The sequence below is a fragment of the Notechis scutatus genome, chromosome 7, assembly GCF_049901735.1.
Source record: "Notechis scutatus isolate UNSWTSFEM ecotype Mainland chromosome 7, rNotScu1.2, whole genome shotgun sequence".
Classification (NCBI taxonomy): domain Eukaryota; kingdom Metazoa; phylum Chordata; class Lepidosauria; order Squamata; family Elapidae; genus Notechis; species Notechis scutatus.
Genome location: NC_142015.1, coordinates 19,532,242 through 19,550,200, shown reverse-complemented (window position 1 = coordinate 19,550,200; position 17,959 = coordinate 19,532,242). Strand labels below are relative to the sequence as shown.

At 39.9% G+C, this 17,959-nt stretch overlaps 1 protein-coding gene across 6 annotated transcripts in view; it reads right to left on the bottom strand.

Moving 5' to 3' along the window:
- NFRKB (nuclear factor related to kappaB binding protein) overlaps window positions 1–17,959 on the bottom strand; it is a 28,250-nt gene extending 10,291 nt beyond the window's left edge. Inside the window, exons 1-19 of one of the 6 annotated variants that reach the window (XM_026678608.2) lie at window positions 17,669–17,959; window positions 16,187–16,280; window positions 15,184–15,339; window positions 13,091–13,292; window positions 11,853–11,980; window positions 11,136–11,310; window positions 10,398–10,499; window positions 9,952–10,025; window positions 9,520–9,604; window positions 8,935–9,133; window positions 7,969–8,077; window positions 7,078–7,204; window positions 6,230–6,295; window positions 5,894–5,973; window positions 5,768–5,811; window positions 4,641–4,701; window positions 3,551–3,725; window positions 1,953–2,059; window positions 1,310–1,433 (exon numbers count right to left, since the gene is read on the bottom strand). In XM_026678608.2, coding sequence (XP_026534393.1) covers window positions 1,310–1,433; window positions 1,953–2,059; window positions 3,551–3,725; window positions 4,641–4,701; window positions 5,768–5,811; window positions 5,894–5,973; window positions 6,230–6,295; window positions 7,078–7,204; window positions 7,969–8,077; window positions 8,935–9,133; window positions 9,520–9,604; window positions 9,952–10,025; window positions 10,398–10,499; window positions 11,136–11,310; window positions 11,853–11,980; window positions 13,091–13,292; window positions 15,184–15,318 — 1,993 coding nt within the window. In that variant the 5' untranslated portion in view covers window positions 15,319–15,339; window positions 16,187–16,280; window positions 17,669–17,959. Of the gene's footprint in view, window positions 1–1,309; window positions 1,434–1,952; window positions 2,060–3,550; window positions 3,726–4,640; window positions 4,702–5,767; window positions 5,812–5,893; window positions 5,974–6,229; window positions 6,296–7,077; window positions 7,205–7,968; window positions 8,078–8,934; window positions 9,134–9,519; window positions 9,605–9,951; window positions 10,026–10,397; window positions 10,500–11,135; window positions 11,311–11,852; window positions 11,981–13,090; window positions 13,293–15,183; window positions 15,340–16,177; window positions 16,283–17,644 lie in introns of those variants that run through there. The other 5 variants (XM_026678612.2, XM_026678614.2, XM_087970083.1 and 2 more) reach the window with 5 other exon arrangements.

Below are 17,959 nucleotides of genomic sequence, written 5' to 3'. Positions count from 1 at the left end.
CGCCTTGACGGCGTGAGTTTGACACCCCTGTTCTAAAGGCACTTTCTTGATATCCTTTGAAATCGTCTTCCTATAGGCAGCTTCTACGTCTTTCGCTTTAAATTATGAATATGAGCAAGCAATGGCTATTCAAAGAGAACAAGAGGAAAATTGTGAGTATCCTCTCAGTAATGGCCAAATTTACAATAAACAGAGTAAAACATGGAAGGAAGAAAAAGAAGGAAGGAAGGAAGGAAGGAAGGAAGGAAGGAAGGAAGGAAGGAAGGAAGGAAGGAAGGAAGGAAGGAAGGAAGGAAGGAAGGAAGGAAGGAAGGAAGGAAGGAAGGAATCCGGTTTTTATACACTGCTTATATATGGGGTACCCTATATATAAATGGTTTATATCAGGGTCGCCAACCTTTTGGACCTCAGGGACCGCCAAACTCATAATTTTAAATCCTAGGGACCACCAACCAGTTCTGTGGGCATGGCCTAATTTGTGGGTATGGCTTGGTGGTCATGTGACTGGCTGGGCATGGCTTGCATGTAAATATTATAAATATTTATATAAATACTGATTTTTTTTAATAAAAAAGAGCAACTTTTACCCAAAAGCAGGCAAAGCAGGCAGGCAGATTGAGTTGCTCACAGAATCATTCAGTGATCTATCTATCTGCTATCGGCTAGCTCAGTCTGTCGCATTAAATTTGCTTGCCGTGAGTCTGCACTGAATAATAGAACCTTCAGTCCTAAGGGAGGTTCTTTTGTGCTTAAAAGCAGAGCCGAAGATCCAAAGACTAGCTAGAAAGTAAGAAATCCAACCATTTCCTGCTTCCTAGCTAATTTAAATCTCCCGGCACAGAAGAACAGATGATGGTTGGAAAAAGGAAAAATAGCAATTTAGCAGGCAAGTTTGCCGGGTAAGGAATGAGTGGACAGAGAGGGTTCCTGCAGACCATGTGGGTTGATGCAGCCTTGTGTTTCTGTACAGCCTGGATTAATTGCTTTGGGGGGGGGGGTGCTCTGGGGATGAGATTTTTCTGTGGCCCACCAAAATTTTCTCACGGCCCACCGGTTGGCAACTGCTGGTCTATATATAGTTTGTATATGGGGTACATGAATTGACTATATACTGACATACAAATAGTCCATTTGAGGAACCAAAGACTTTATGGCAAAGAGCAGCAGCCAGCTTTCTCCCCCTTTTATTTCTATAATGCGATGAGTGTGTTATGAAAGAAGATGGACGCAGGGCTGACTTCATGTTTGCAACAAACTGACAACATTACAATGAACTAAACGCTGTTAGGTCCCTCCAGCCAATACCTACCAAACTCCTCTTCACTCCTGTCTCGGTGTAAATATATCCATAGTTTGCGACCAATGTCGTATTTTACACAGGGGTCTTTCTCATAGTGTAAACGATCTAAAGCACCACTCACCACAGTGTTAACCTAAGAAAAGGAATCACCATGAAATTAAGGGGTGCAAAAGACTTCATGTAGAAACCAGCTATCAATGACTTATGGAAGTGCAGAAAAGAATGTTTTTGAGGGATGAGAAATATGTCCCACAAGTAGGAACTGGATACCCAAACCATTCGAAACTAAGAGGCAAGATGGATTGAAAAAGACACATTTTCTGTAGATCTGGATATTCAGATCTACAGAATATCCTTGTTAATCTACAGTCCCTTGTTAACATTTACATTTTTAAACTAATGCTTCAGTTCTAAGAAAACCCAGTTGCAGTAGCGTAACGTATCTGCATGTCTGCAGTGCAATAATGAAAAATTTATAAAAGCATATTTTACGACTCCATTAGCTACCGTAATCTGCAGCTCTACTCACATTCTACTAAACTACAGCCTTTAAAAATGGTGGTAGTGCATTGCTATTTTCAGTTGGAAGAAACACACGTATCTGTGGGGATTCTGAGGCACCAGTAAGGTGGCTCGAACACTTCCAGCTTACCTGAGCACTGGTGACATCAGGAGCAAGAAACTGGGAGTCCTTCAGAAGCTCGCAAATCTCAGCACGAGTTCCCTCTCCGTTTGGAAGACGGGCTGCAGCATCCCGAACTGAGACACCCAAAAAAAGACCAAGCTCAATCAGGGTCCTGATAGAATCCAGTACTGAAGTAGTAACTCTTGAGCTATTCTTGTCCCATTTATTGGAAGGCTTCCCCACTTCAGCCCCACTTGGGACTTAGCTTTTCTCCTTTCCCCTAAAGAAATTTTGCAGGCAGCCCTCTTGTTATGCAGACAATCCAGATTCCAAGAATAATCCTGTACACTATTATGATCAATTATGATTTCAACTTATAGCTTCCTTCTCTACATGCTTCTCCATTCCTTCAAATGCAAATATATGACCTGTTTCCTGTAAAAAGATCGAAATCTTCCTATTTGGGGGCTAAGAAGGGATTTCCCACTTTCAAGTCTTCTAAGGCTATATGCTAATACGACACAAAAGGATGAATCTCTTTATGTCCTTCTTTTGCTAAGTTATTCAGGAGCTAGTGAATCCTGGATAGAATTCTTTATTCTTTATTGGCCAATTGTGATTGGACACACAAGGAATTTGTCTTGGCGCAAATGCTCTTAGTGTACATAAAAGAAAAGATACATTCGTCAAGAGTCAATAATCATAAGGTACAACACTTAATAATAGTCATAGAGTATAATAAGCAATCAATCGATCGATCATTTCTGGATTATGCTTTCTACAACACAGAGCAAGGTTTGATGCCTGAAACCTTCAGTCCCCAAAAGCTATGTTGGAAAAGACCTTTGTTTAAGGGACAAAAGAGCTACTGTCAGGTAGAGCAGATAATGCTAAGTTATACAACACAGGTGTGCGTATTTACAATTTATGACTGTAATTGAACCTGTCCTTTATAGTCATAGGTTGTGATGAAGGGTTCACTTGTGTGACTGACCTGATTTTATGACTTTTGCATCCGTTAAGCAAACCATTTGATTTTTATGGGACAACTTTTGCCGATAATTAGAAGTAAATACCAGTTTTCAGCAAAAATGTTGCAAATGTGGACTTGTGATTATAGGTTGCTGCAAATGGCCAAAAATGGGAACTGGTTGTCAAGAACCCAAATGTGTTCATTTGATCATGGAGGGGGGCGATCAACATTTCAGAACTAAGTATCCCTGAGGAGGTCCATATCTGTGAACAATCGCTAAGCATCCCGTTACAAGTCAAGGACTACCTGTAGTCTGACTCTCTATGAAGCAGCATTAAATATCTGGCTTTCCTCTGGAACTTTCTTAAAGCTATGAGGCTGCTCTGCATTGGCTATTTTCATCTCGCTATCTTCTCTCTATGGTGATTTGCTGGTTTCAAAAATTAACTCAGAAACATAATGTATTGAGGATCATTTTGTTCTACCTTTCAACAGATGATTTTCAAGATGGCTTAACAACGTAGTTTAGAACTAGAAACGAATTCAATTCTACCCTGCTACGTTATCGCTCATTTCCTCCCATTGCAAAATTCAATGGGTCCATATGAAAACACTTTCTCCTCTCTCTCTCTCACACACACACACAACTTACCAAGAGATAATATGGTGACATATGCAGGTCTATCTGATCGCAACAGAGAATGTTCCCGGGGTTTGTTTAGAGAGGTTTCCTTATCAAAGACTCCTTTCACTGGGCCCACCACTGACTCAAAGCCATGCATACAGAAGGTAAAAGCTTTGTGAGGTTGGCTGTATCGATAACGTTCCTGCAGACATAAAAGGATAAAGGACACCCAAGTAAGAGATTCACAGATGACAGCAGGGCAATGTGGGTAAAAACATATGCACACACACACACACTTTTGTAGCAGAGAAAGGCTTCTACCTGCATATGCCTACACTTATATTAAATATGATCAATTATATTTACTATTAACTGTGTATCTATATTTCTATATCTCTTATCTCTATTTCTCTTTATCTCTATATCTTTATCTTATCTAGAAGTAAACACCAGTCTTCAACAAAATGTTGTAAATGTGGTCTTTGTGTAAAATATATCTGTCTGTCTGTCTGTCTATCTATGTAATAGTAAATATGATAATTGATCATATTTAAATAATATAAATGCAGGCATATACAGGTAGAAACCTTTCTCTGCCACAAAAGCTACCCTGTTGGATGGGTCTGAAGCACTTCCAGGTTTAATGTTGGCTTGACAAAATCTATTTTATCTGAAGGGCTGACATGAAAATATCCCACTTGTTTTCACCGAAAATCCCAAGACTTGGCTGACAGTGATCAGCAGGATTTAAATATGTGCATTTAGCATTTCCACAGGCTGTATGTGCAATAAGCATTCAAAATGTTGAACCCATTAATCAGAGGAAAATGGAATGGAGGCAGAGCAACGGCGCAGCAGTTCTTAAAACTGGGGGTCATTGGGGCATATTCTGGAGATAACGGAGCAATTTATAATGGCTTGTCTGTGACTCAAAGACCTGTTTTGGACTATTGCTATCAAGATGCTTGATAGCAACAGAGACCAGTTTTATTATAGGGGTAATGATGTTACTGGAGGCTGGGAAAAGGGGTGAAAGCACTTAAGAACCATTGCAGCGGTACCTGCCAACTGCAGCTTTTTCTATACGTGCCTAAGGATGAATCCTTGCCATCCTTACCTGTTCCTGAAAAACCCGTTTCTCTTCTCCGGTGCTAGGCCGGACTATATAGTCTGTCCTTCTGAAACAGACAACAGTGTGAGATTCAATGATCGGAATGACAATAGGTAGCCTTCAACTTGCGACTGTTAACCGAGCCCAGAATTACAGTTGTAAGTTGTGCGGGTTGTTAAGAGGGCCACCACGTGACCACGCCCAATTTCATAACCCTGTTTGTGGCAGTCGTTAAGTGAATCCACTATGGTTATTATTAAGTGAACACTGTGACCATTAAGCAACTCCATTGTCTGCATTGGGAGTTTTTTAAACAGAAAACTGGAAGTAACACACACGCAAAATGTAAATCACAGTCACGTGACTGCAAGACACCTCAATCAGCCATAAATGTGGGACGGTTGCTTAGTGCCCAAAATGCAATTACGTGATTCTTGAGCAGGGGTAGGCACTGGAAGTTTACATCTGGGTCATAACTAGATCCTAACTTCAAATGATCACTTAAATGACTAGTCATAAGTTGAGGACTAACTATACAGAGAAACTCAGAACAAGTGACAGCAATTAATAATGATGAGAAAGGATAAGATTATTATTTTTTGGCAGCTGTGCTGGCTACCTTGTTAAAACTAATATGAATCAAAAAGGGTGATGAAAGTCAAGAGAAAAAATAATTGGAAATATTTGTGAGCCAATTGTAGGAAAGCCAGAAACCAATTTTGAGCATTATGAATACAGGAGAGCCTATCATTTTTAAGCACTCTGATAAGAGGGAAACATTTATTTAGACACTTGACTAATTAATAAATGCAAAGGATATCATTCTAAATTATTCTTAGTTTACTAGACATCTGTGCTCCATGTATGCTGGGTTGTAAATTAACATAATTTTAGAAAATCATTCATCAACAAACAGAAAAGATTATCACTAATAATATTGTTCTAGTTCTTTGAATTGTTTAAAATTTATTTTTACTTTTGCACAAAAAATGTATCTAAGAATTTACTCATTAGTAACTGTACAAGCATGAATATTCTTGGACTGTATTTAGTACTGACTATTAAGATTGATTTTATGGGTTTAGGTCTAGTTTGACTTTTTAAAAAGACTTCTGAAATACATAAATACTCACACTCGGGGAACTGGTGTGGTAGCATCTGAACTGTCTTCATTGTCCTGACAAAGAGAAAGAAAGACTATAAAACACAATGGATAAACTAGCTAGACTTGTGCCAGTTGAAATAAATATTGGTCGCACCTTGAAGAAAACTTGGTCTTTGGTCTCCAACCAAAGTTGAAAGAGAGCTGCTAGCTCCTTCTCATGATCTTGGGAAGAGCCTAGAGAAGAAAACAAGCCACACAGATTATCATCTACCACTAATATGCTACAACAGCAACACTGTAGATGCTGGGATAGCCCACCCCCACACTGCTCGATTCTTCTGCTATAAAGAATGGAAAAGTGTGGAAATAATATTCGTATTTATTTCCGCCACAAAAGAAATGAGGAAAGATAAGAAAGTAAATGAATACAAGTCTACCTGGATGACAAGATTTAAGAAGAAGAGTGCAGAAGGCGGCTTAGCAACTTTACCTATTAGTTTCCACTGCTGAGTCTTTTCCTTGAATTCAACAAAAGGAGAAAAACTGGAAGAAGCATCTGTAAAAAAAAACTTTTTATTAGATTTAGGCATGACTATAATGTATTTTTAAATCATTTAGATTATAGCACTGGATTAAAGGTCAACCTATGGAAAATGTGAAGTTCGATCATTGCTCATTAGTGTTCTTCTATAAACTGTCATGCATGCCCCATCCAAAAACATTGTAATTGAATCTATGGATTTCTTTCCTAGTAGGAACTGTAGCTGGATGCATCACTACATTTGGGAAATCTGTATTTTCCATTGCAAAGCAATCCACAAGAAAAATATTTGAAGCCTGGCATGAAAATGGTAGTACGACACAAAACTGGAACCATGTAACACAACTCTTCCAGGCATAAGAATTTTTTTTTTATTTGTGAAAGATTTCCTTTACTACAGTATCTAAAGCCACACAGATTTGACAACATGAAACCCCCAGATTAAAAAATATTGATCTCTATTTTTTATAATGTGGAATAAAGTTTCTGAGCAGATTTCTTCAAGATCAAAAGATTGTTTTAACTGAATGAATCTGAGAGAAAGAAAAGTATGATATCAACAAGGTATTCATTCTGACAACTGCTACCCTGACATTAAGTGGCTTGTATAAAAAAAATCAAATAACAAGGGCAGATTAGATGTAAGCAAATTCCAACCAAATTATACAAGCATCACTTGTTTAGCTTAAAACACTTGTTTAGCTAGCTTAAATTTTTAGTGAGCACCAAGTAATTGCTGAATTCCAGGGTAAATGGAATCACTTGTTTTGGATGTAACCAAAAACAGCGTCTCTCACCTCTGCTGACTCCAGTGAGATACTGCAAGGCAGGCAAAACCAGTTCTGACCAGTTGGGGGCAAAGGAGAACCAGCTGTTTAATGTGCTAGCAGGAGAAGACTGCCAGTCCATGACTTTATCTTCCAGCTGAAGGAAACAAGATGACAGGTAGAACTTATACTGCTTACAAACACTGTGGATGGCCTGACATTCAGTGTGAAGCTCAGAGTCATACATGGCTATCTCAACTGCCAAACCAATAAAGAACCTTACCTCCACATAGGAATATTTGTCAACCCAGAAAATATTTCTTGGTCATTTGAGTTGCCAACAGAAAGGGGGGGGGGAGGGGTTTGAAAGAGCAGTGCGGCAGCTTGGAAATCAAAAGTGCATTCCATAAATAGTTTTTCAAAGATAGTAACTAGGTGACTGAAGTTTTTGCCGCGTACAATTCTAACTGGAGAGCATGATTGGCGACTCTTGGCTATGAATGTGTCTCATTGGAGAATATGAATTATGATACACCCAGGGGGTGGGGGGAAAACCGGGGTCAAGGGTGACAATGAATGATGTGTCTCAGAGTCCGCTACACCCAAGCAGTGCCAGACATGTTAACTCCCAATAAATCCTTTTGAAGTTTTGGAAGTTTGGCTCAAGACTCATGATTTAAATGAGGTAACTGCCAGAACCCTGACAATATTTATTATTCATTCATTCAATTTCTGATAATGCCTGATTCTAGGTAAGTGGAAACCCCAATGCTGAAAACAGTTCATGGGCGAGGAAAAGAGGAAAGGGGACCGACACAAAATGAGTCCACTGAATTTGGAAGGCTGACCTTATAGAATTCCAGCCTGAATCATTCCAAATCTAGATGGGCATCTAGAGGAGATGTGAAAACAAACTCTTACCACTGAGAGAAAAGCAGGACCTTCCAACAACAGGATCTCGAGAAGCAGAGAAAAGAAGCTGGAGGAGATTTCATTCACTCCAAGACAAGGCTTGATGTCTTCAAGAGGCCTTGGAAAGAAGGTAAGTTTATTTTAACTTAATTAATCAAGTACCATAGCAATCACACTTAGATATATCAGTTTGTGTTCAAAGCATTTTCACACACGTTATTCCAGATACCCAAATATAAGGTATGGTATCTCAATAATGTAATCTGGGAGAACTACAGTAGAACCTCAGGTGACAACCGTAATCCGTTCCATGAATTCGGCAGTCACCTGATTTGGTCATGACTGGAAGCGCATGTGCGTCAAAAAAAAATGGCGTGGTGCAGAAAGAGAAATTGCTCTGGCTATGTTTGGTCACCACCCGAGTATTTGTTTGCAACCAGAGGTAAGAAAGTTTGGTTGTCACCTGATTTGGTTATGAATGGAAGTGTTCACGACCAGAGGTTCTACTGTACTAAAACTAAGAAGTTATTAATAAATTTGTGACTGACCCAATTATCTGAATATCGTTCCCTTACTTATCCCAAACTTCTCCCAGCATGCTTAGATGCTTTTTCAGTCACAATTTGTAGCTTTAAAACAAAAGAAAGGTGTTATGCTTCCCCATCTGAAGTCAATGTACACATATATTTACAAATAATTTTCTCCTGTTATTGGAGATAATGTTGCAATGTGTGTTGAAAGCTGACCTAACCTGTATCCGTAAGTCATATTTATATTTATCTGACAAGGTTGCAACCTAAAACAGATGAATTGATGTATGGCATACTAAGTTTGAAACTTTGCTAGCAGGAACAAAATATTTTCCATATTGATTAAACTCTATGTGGCTAAAACTGGCTTCATTACAACTATTGACTTATTTTACATTTTGGGGAGTTACATATACAATTGCCATTCCCTTTGGAAGAGACTTACTCTTCTTTAACAGATGGAAGGGATGGGGGATCCCACAGGGGAGGAATGGGGGAGGGGTTTTGAGAAACAGGAGGGAGTTCAGAGTTGCCAAGAGTTTCAGAGAAATCTTCAGCCTCGGATTTAATCACTTTTAGCTTCTTTTTCTTTTTCTCCTCCTTTTCCTTCACCTTCTTTTTGAGGACTGCAAGGTCAAACAAGGCTTTTTTAAAAAACAAGAGAGGAAAAAACCATGTACTTAAGTTACAAAACAGTTTTTAAAAACAATGTATAATTTAGAAACCTAAGTATTATACTATGCATCAAGAATTAAAAATCCCTTTAATTGTATGACTTCACTTATCAGGAAGCAGATTCTAAGTTCAGTGGCACTTATCCCAAAATGAACATGCAAAAAGACGCAGCTCTAATTGAACACAACAGCTGTGGTTGTACACATCTACATGGTTACAAATGTATTGGGCATTCTGCTTTTTTGCTTGAAGATTTATAGCCTTTAATTCTCATGGATCTTTTTGGAGCTATGCAAAAAAAGCTTCATTTGAATCACTTGATAAGGCACAATTTTGCTGCATCTGATTCACTCACCTGCCAAAGATCCCTTCCTGCCCGCATTCACACGTGTCATGATGTCATTCAGGGTCAGGTCCCCTGTCATCAGATCAGGGTGATTCTATGCAGAAGAGGAGAGCAAACAATAAATCAGGTTTACTGCAAAAAGAAACCAGCAAGAAGAAGCACCTTGGCAGCCTTGGATGGGATGAGACAAATGTCCAACTCAGGTAAGGGCCATACAAAGACCTAGGATCACAGGTCTACAGAAAAAAGCACAGCCCTTCCGAGTCTTAGTCCTCAAACCAAATTTAGGCTGGAACCCTCTATATATAAATGTGTCATTCAACCGGTTAAGATGTTTGAGTACATATTAGCACAAGAGAAAGGAAGTCAAAAGCCTATTAGTGTCCTTCTTTGCTACTTTAAATAGTGCTAATAACTAAATATTATTGCCTTTTAACTTACTGGTTGCCGCTTGCGCTTTTCATGGTGTTTCTTCAGCATCATCTTCAAGCTATTCTCACCGAAATCCAATTTATCTGGTGGAAAACAAACCCATTATTAAAATATGAATATATTTACATAAACTTATACCACAATGAATCATATAATGTATCTATCCCATCCCTTCCTATTAAACATACAATTATTTACACTATTTTTTATACATTTATTTTCTTCAAATATTCTTCTTCAAAAGCCACGGCTCATAATTATTGTCTATGTATTTCTATTAAAATTGTCCGCTGTCCTTCACAGAGTAAGAAAGGTTGCTTTGGCAAAACAGCTTTTTTAAAAAAAAAAAAGAAAAGAAAGAAAAACTAGAAAAGCTCGTTTTTCCAATAAAAGTGGTTTATCTTGCCCACTTTTACGGTGGAGAAATTTTTCAAGATGGTTTAAGAATACAACACCTGCTGTTTTCATGTCTTGGGTGGATAAAGTGGGAATCACTCTGAGAGGAACAGCAGGACTTGGACAGTGGGCTGGAGAGGTTGGAATCCAGGAACTCAAATCTGAAATACAAAACAGTCAGATTTCTAGAGGGATGCTGGACGCACAACTGTTTTTTTTAACCAGCAGACACTATCAGCTATCTACTTTCACTTCTTTAATCAGAAAAGTTAAAACCGTATAAACGCTCTAAAAAAACCCACAAGGAAACAAGGAATGTTATGTTAAATCTGTTTCTCACTCTAATTCTAAGGAAACAATATTATTTTAGTAAGTTGATTACAACAACAGAAAGAGTAACAGTCTTCAAAATAAATAATGTTCCATAAAAGTAACTTTGGCCGAAAAACATGTTGAGAGAAAATAGATTTGGGCTTATTTTGTAAGCTGAACAGGAAATTTAAGGGGACATTACTGAAGAGTAGCAACATGTGAAGAACCCTGATCAAAAAACACTTCCTGCCTTAAACATGTGAAAAACACTGCATGTAGACAATTTCAGCAAATACACCTAACAATTAACTATCTTAGCCCTGAATATATCAAACGCTGTTGACCACTCAACTCTAGTCTTGCTAGCTGAGGAATTCTGGGAGTTGAAGTCCCCCCATCTTAAAGCTGCCCGAGTTGAGAAATATTGTCTTATTCTCTACCTGAAGATTTCAATTATTAGTCCATCAAATCCATACTAGTGGTACCTTCTTCATCAGAGGAGAGGGTGGTGTCTCCACATTCTTCTTTAACTTCCCTGAGGATTTTAAGGTATCGCTGATGTGTCCGTCTATCTCGTTCTTCAGCAGCATAAGCAGCTGCTGAGTATTTCCTTTTCACAGCCAGATCTGATCCCCCCTTCCTAGCGAGTTCCAACAGATGCTGAAACAGACACCATGGAAAAGGCAACTTCAGATGCCACATCCTTATTAAGTCTGTGGATCTAGTTTTACTGTTCTTGAGATCTACAGTTCTATGAGGCAACGGGGGATCAAGCCTAACTGCAGACACAGAGTTTATGATCTACACCAGGGGTGTCAAACTTGGATTTCATTGAGGGCCACGTCAGGGTTCTGTTTAACCTTGGGGGGCCGGGGTGGGTGTGGCCAGTTCAATGTCACTGGTATTGGGTTCACCTATGGTGACCCAAGCGCTCTGCCAGCGAAAACGGGCTTTCGAGCTCCGTCTGCGGCCCTTGCGAGCTCCATCTTTGGCTCCAATGGCCTCCTGCAACCCTCTGCCAGCGAAGACGAAAATGCAAGCAGCCTTCCTGAGCTCCATTTTCACTGGGAGAGGCACTGTGGGCTGGTCCTGGCCCTGTGGGCCAGATCTAAGTATTGTGCAGGCCAGATCTGGCTCCTAGGCCTTGAGTTTGATACCCCTGATCAACGCTATACCCCACAATTGTGCCTTCCAATACTTACATTCCGGGAAGCAAGAATCTGTTTCAGCAATCGATAAAAATACTGCTGCTGGGAACTGAGGTAGCGCTTATACTGGGACTTGAAGCAAAGCTGTCTGTATTTCACCACTTCAGGATTGAAATGTCCATCTATAAGAAGAATATTCATGTTGTTCCTTTATTTTGTTTAATCCTACCAACCAGTGAAGAAAAGGTTTTATTACAAAGAAAACTGGCAATTTTTAAGGATCCCAAACACACTTCAAAATTTCTGCATGTGGAAAGCGAGGACAAAAGGGACTTAATGTTTCTCCAAATCAGACCTCCCATCCTGTAGAAAAGCCCGATTCATCAGCACTGATGCTACTGGAAGGGACTGGTCTATTTGGAAGATGTCATTTTGAGGAAAAAGATAGGAATGCTCCTATTCACATCATAAAAATCTACCCAATGTCCAAGGAACGTGTCAAACATTCTGCTGCTGAAATTTGGACGTTTTATTATTACATGTCTGCAATGACTTTAGAGATATACATGACTGCCCACTGTCAATGTAAGAGTCAACATATGGGACTACGTAGCTCCAAGTTTAAGTCCCTAACTTTTTCAGCTAACCTTGACAAATAAGGTATTTGCAGTGTACGATTAAAAAAAAAAAAGTCAAAATAGCTCTACTGACAATGTGACTAAAACACCCACTGGTTTTGTGTGTGTCCCAGAGTGTGTCTGATGGAAATAAAAAAATTGACAGTTCTCAGGAAAGCCATCTTGAACTCTTGGAATAAAGATGAAACACAAATGTGTAATAATGAACAGCATATATCATCTGGACATAGAGTACCTGGAAACCCTTGAAACACTAAGCAATATGTTCAACCTTATGCAGCAGTTCATAAAGGTTATTCAAGGTTATTCATCTATCTTAGTTAATAACTCATCATTTTGCATCTGTAATGATTTATTCCAAAAGTGCTTTTTCAAGAAGCAACTGGACTTTCTTGTTTTTCTTTGAAGAGGTTTCACTTCTTATCCAAGAAGCTTCTTCAGCTCAGAGCACCTTTGGAACAGCCATGATCTGGGTGACTGAGAAACTCCACAAACATGAAGCTAGATTTATTTATCTTCTATATTTGTATAGCTGTCCCATATAAGAATGGTTCATAAGCAAGTGTAATTTTAACATGCAGTATAAAACAAGAGAAGCCGTTAAAGGTAAGCACAAAGCTGAATTCTAAAAACATATGTTAAAGTGTCACTGACCCCGAAAGAGTTTTTGGGCAATATGAAGTGGGTTTCCAAATCGGAAGTTCTCTCCGTTAAATAGGGACAGGATAAGATTATTCTGAAAATCAGGATTGTTTTCCGGGAAGCGGGGCAAAAACTTTTTTAAATGTTCTCGCTGTGAATCCACCAGCACGTCCTGCCAGGTTGAAAGACTGACAACTTCAAAAAAGATCTCAGGCTGCAGAAAATAGAACAGATGGAATAAAAGATCAGAGAAGATTTTTTTTCTCATTTAAAAAAAAATATGCTACTTATACCCTTAGAAGCTATGGAGAGCTTGCAAAGATACAATAAAATATTCATTAAAACATGACAAATATAAACTAAAATAGGAGTGGTAGAAGTACTGGTAAAATACATGGGAAAATCTGTTTTGAACTCATTCCTAAACAGTAGTTAGGAGAGGCCTGCTTCAGTTACAGTTTGTTCCACGGTACAAACCCCACAATGGAGAAAACAGAATCAGTTCTTAATGTACAACATTATCTGTGGCAGGACACACAAAAGAGGAGGAGGTAAGGTAAGATAGGAGATTTGGTCATTAGGTTGAGCCTCTAATTTTGGCAGACAGACAGATAGTACTGTATGCAAAATCCAAATTCAAACAACTTCCCTTCTAAAAGGTTCTTTCCTAAAGCAGTGGTCCCCAACCTTTTTGTGCCAGGGACCAGTTTCAAGCAGAAACACTTTTTCAAGGACCGGGGGGAGAGATTCTATTTTCCATTCCCAAAACTTTATGTTTACCCTACAACTAGCATTAAAGACACCTGACTGCAGTCTCTCTAGTTCTAGGTCTTGCCCAGCTGTGTAGCTACAAAATTTCATGCAGATGTTTCTCTTATCTCTGTTTAGTGAAAACAGGAATTGAATGAGGAGCATTTAGTCAGTGTGTTTTCCCTAGGAAAGTCAGTGTGTTTTCCCTCCTGTAGTCCTTGTTTAGGGATCATTCAGAGCTATGATGGACCTCTAACATCCAGCCCAGGAAGAAACTGCTTCAAAGAAGCCGGGGTGGGGTGGCTTTTCCTGTCGCCGCAGCTCCTCCGAGCGCCCGTTCACCCCACCCGCCCGCCGCGCGGATTCAATCCAGTGCTCCATTCTGCCTGCCTGCCTGCCTGCGTTTCTGGTTGTTTGGGAGCAGCTTCGGCTGATAAAAAGAGGCGAATAGTTATTATTCTCAGCCGAAGCTGCTCCGAATCAACCAGAAACGCAGGCAGGCAGGCAGGCAGAACGGAGCACTGGATTGAACGCGGCGGCAGGCGGGTGGTGAACGGCGCTCGGAGGAGCTGCGGCGACAGGAAAAGCTACCCCGGCTTCTTTGAAGCAGTTTCTTCCTGGGCTGGTGGAGGAGCGAGAGAGCGACTGAGAGAGGAACGAGGCGGGAGGAAACGGAAGCCGCTGAGCCGGAGAGCAGGACAGGCTTTGGTTGCTTCCTCCCTCCCCTTCTTTCATTTGTGTCCTTGATCCCTGATCCCAGCAGCATTCACCGAAGGCGAAGAAAGCCGCCATTTTTTTTTAATTTTTTTTTCTTTGCGGCCCGGTACAGAGTGCTCCACGGACCGGGACCGGTCCGCGGCCCGGTGGTTGGGGACCCCTGTCCTAAAGAACCTTTGGAAGCACAATTATTCATTTTGTAAAAATAATAAAAGAAAAAGGCATCACATTACTTTTCTGAATGATCAATTCAACAGCAGTGTATTTACATTTTGGATGTTATGCACAGGTAATGACTTTCCATTTGTACCCTACCTGAATTTTTTAGAGGTACCAAGAGTGTCACCCAAATAGTAAAGGAAATAGACACTTGGTCTCTTTTTTTTACTCAAGCAATTATTCTAATATCTGCTCCATTTCCCTGAATTTGCAAATGATTCTAAGAAGAATGAGACAAGAGGAAGGAAGTGATACTCATTCAATAAATGATCCTGCTCCAGTTATTGATACAAAAAATGTTTTATTTCCTGACTAAATTACAGAATATATCATGATTACCTTCTCTAATTTAATATTTCTGACGATAACAATAACTGTTTGGTTCATATTTTTGTTTTGTTACTTGGATGTCTACTCACATCTTCCAAAAGATCTTCAGGAAGGCTAATACGTATGGATCCCAGCATGCAATCCTCCATAATTTGGGTGCCATTTCCTTCTCCAGTGGGCCCCAGTTCCAATGGGTCAGTAAGCATATGATCCAGAGAGTCCATCGTTCATACACCAGTGAACCGCTTGAACAAAAAAAACCTTATAATTCGAAAGTTATTTTTGCAATTCAACCTTACTAAAACAGGAATAAAGATATGCTGCATATTCCTTGCTGCAGTGCATTGTATATGTTGAATTCATTATCCATCTCCTTTTGCAAAGTTTTTTCCAGCATTAATTCCTTTTCCTTTATGACTCTTTATTCCAAGCCCCAGGAGGAAGTTCACGTCACAGAAAAAGCTCTGCTGGTTCTTTATATGGCCAGAGAAAAAACAATGGTCTTGTATCTTCCCTTCCAGACTAAAAAAAGTTCAGCTACTTTTCACGCTTACCCTGGGACAGAATATCTTAAAAACTGGGACAATTCTTACTTCACTTGTCTGCCAAAAAAACAGGAATCTCAAATTAATAGCCAAGAAAAGGACAATCAAATTAACCTAAACTATATTTCTTTCTGGACTTAAAGAATTGATCTTCTCTCTTTGCTTTTTCTTGATACTCCCCAATGTTTGCAGATCTCTCTATCTCTTTTTTAGATGAGATGACCATTTGAGTTTTGCGAGATAAGATTTTCCAAATAAACAAGATAATAATGTGTTAAATAAGAATAAAAAACAAACAGCGAGCATGCCTTTGAGGGGTTTCAGTGTGTTTGCTTTCCTCCATTGGTAGGGGAGAAAAACGAGAGAGAAAACAGCAAAATGCCAAGCACCCCACGGATCCAAGATTAAGAATATGAACATAATTATTTAAATTGGAATATATCCTCACAGGTTAATTTTATGCATATGTAATATATTTAATATCATAACCGCAGTGCTTATTTTGAAACAGAAACGTACATATAATGGTTAAAAACAGATTTCTTACCTTGGAGTTTTTGTTTGGTGTACACTAGAACCCACGAACATTAGTTAAATAGGGAAGAAAAAGGCTCATAGCTGCCATCTGAAATACATTGATGCTGGAAAAATAAAATTAGCATTCATTAGCAATGTTCTCCTCTAAAGCTTTTTCCTTCACTGACTGAATTGTGTCCATGCAATTCTATTTCTAATGAACATAATTATGTAATTTTTGCAGAAATACTCATTTGTCAGAACAAGAACTCATTTGATTATGAAAAGCAGTTATCAGCCGCTTAAAAATAAGCTCTCTGTAATTTCATTCATACTGTAAAAAAAAGTGTTCCCTCAATTCAGCGAGAACAATTTTATAAGCCATCTTGCATGAGAAAAACCCCACTAAAGTCTCAAAGAAAGATTATTCTTTGACTGTATCATTTTTTTTATTTTTATTCTTCTCTCCTCCTCCTTCTGATCTTCCTCTTTCTCTGGTCTCTCCTCTTACCTTCTTCCTCTTCTTCTTATCTGCTTTTTTTCTTTTCTTCTCTTCTTCCTTCTCTTCCTCCTTCTCACCTTTTTCCTTTCTCTAGTTTTTCTGTTAGCATTTTCTTCCTCTTCTTCCTATCTATTTTTCTCATTTTCCTTTTTCTTTTCTTCCTCCTCTTCCTCCTTCTCACCTTTTTCCTCTTTCTCTAGCTTGTCTGTTATCATTTTCCTATTCTTCCAATCTTTCTTCTTTCTCATTTTTTTCTTTTCTACTCCTCTTCCTCCTTCTCACCTAGTTTTTCTGTTATCATTCTCTTCCTCTTCTTCCTATCTTCTTCCTCTTTCTCATTTTCCTTTTTCTTTTCTTCTCCTCTTCCTTCTTCTCACCTTTTACTTTTCTCTAGTTTTTGTTGACTTCTTCTGTATGCTTCTTCCTCTTTCTCGTTTTCCTCTTCTCTTTTTCTTTTCTTCTCCTCTTCCTCCTTCTCACCTGCTTTTTTCTCTTCCTCTACTTTTTCTCTTTTTCTTCATCTTCTTCCTATCTGCTCCTTCTTCTTCCTGCTGTTGTTCTTCCTCTTATAATCTTCTTTTAATTCTCCTTTATTTTTTATTGTTGCAACCACGGGATCAACCCAGCCAAACTCAAGGCGAGGAGAGGGTCTTCTTGCAGGAACCCTCCACCTCACCCCCCGCCCCAAAATGGCTTAACTACATTATGTTTCCTCATCATTTGCTTCTTGAAAAAGCACCTTTGGGACTTAAGTACATTATTTTTCACCCATTGCTGAGGGAAACTCAGCCTCTTCTCAGAGGACAATCCGAGCAATGGTAATAATAATAAAGATGATGATGATATCATGAATAGAAATCTCAGCTGACAGTCAGGGGGATCGTTTTTGCACGTGGGAAAAGCAGAGGGGGGGGCGAGGACGGGACCTTCGCCCCCCCCCTTCCACACAGTTCACCCCACCCGGATCTACCCCTCCCCAAATCCCACCTCTCCTCCTGAGACCCGGGTTACCTCAGCAGCCCGACGGCGACTGCGCGGCCTTCCTCCGTCTGGCCCCGCCTCCCGCATTCCGCTTCCAGGTCGCCGCGGGAAAGGCGGCGGCGGCGGCGTCCACGAGCGGAACGGGGACGGAGGGCGCATGCGCGCTCGAGTCCCGGAGGCTTTCCAGTCGCAGACGTCCTCCCCCTTGCTGCGGAGTGCGCATGCGCGCTCGAGTCCCAGAGGCCTTCCAGTCGGAGACGCCTCCCTGCTGCTGCGGAAACGCCTCTTGCTTCCCCTCTTCCTCCTCCTCCTCGCGAGGGG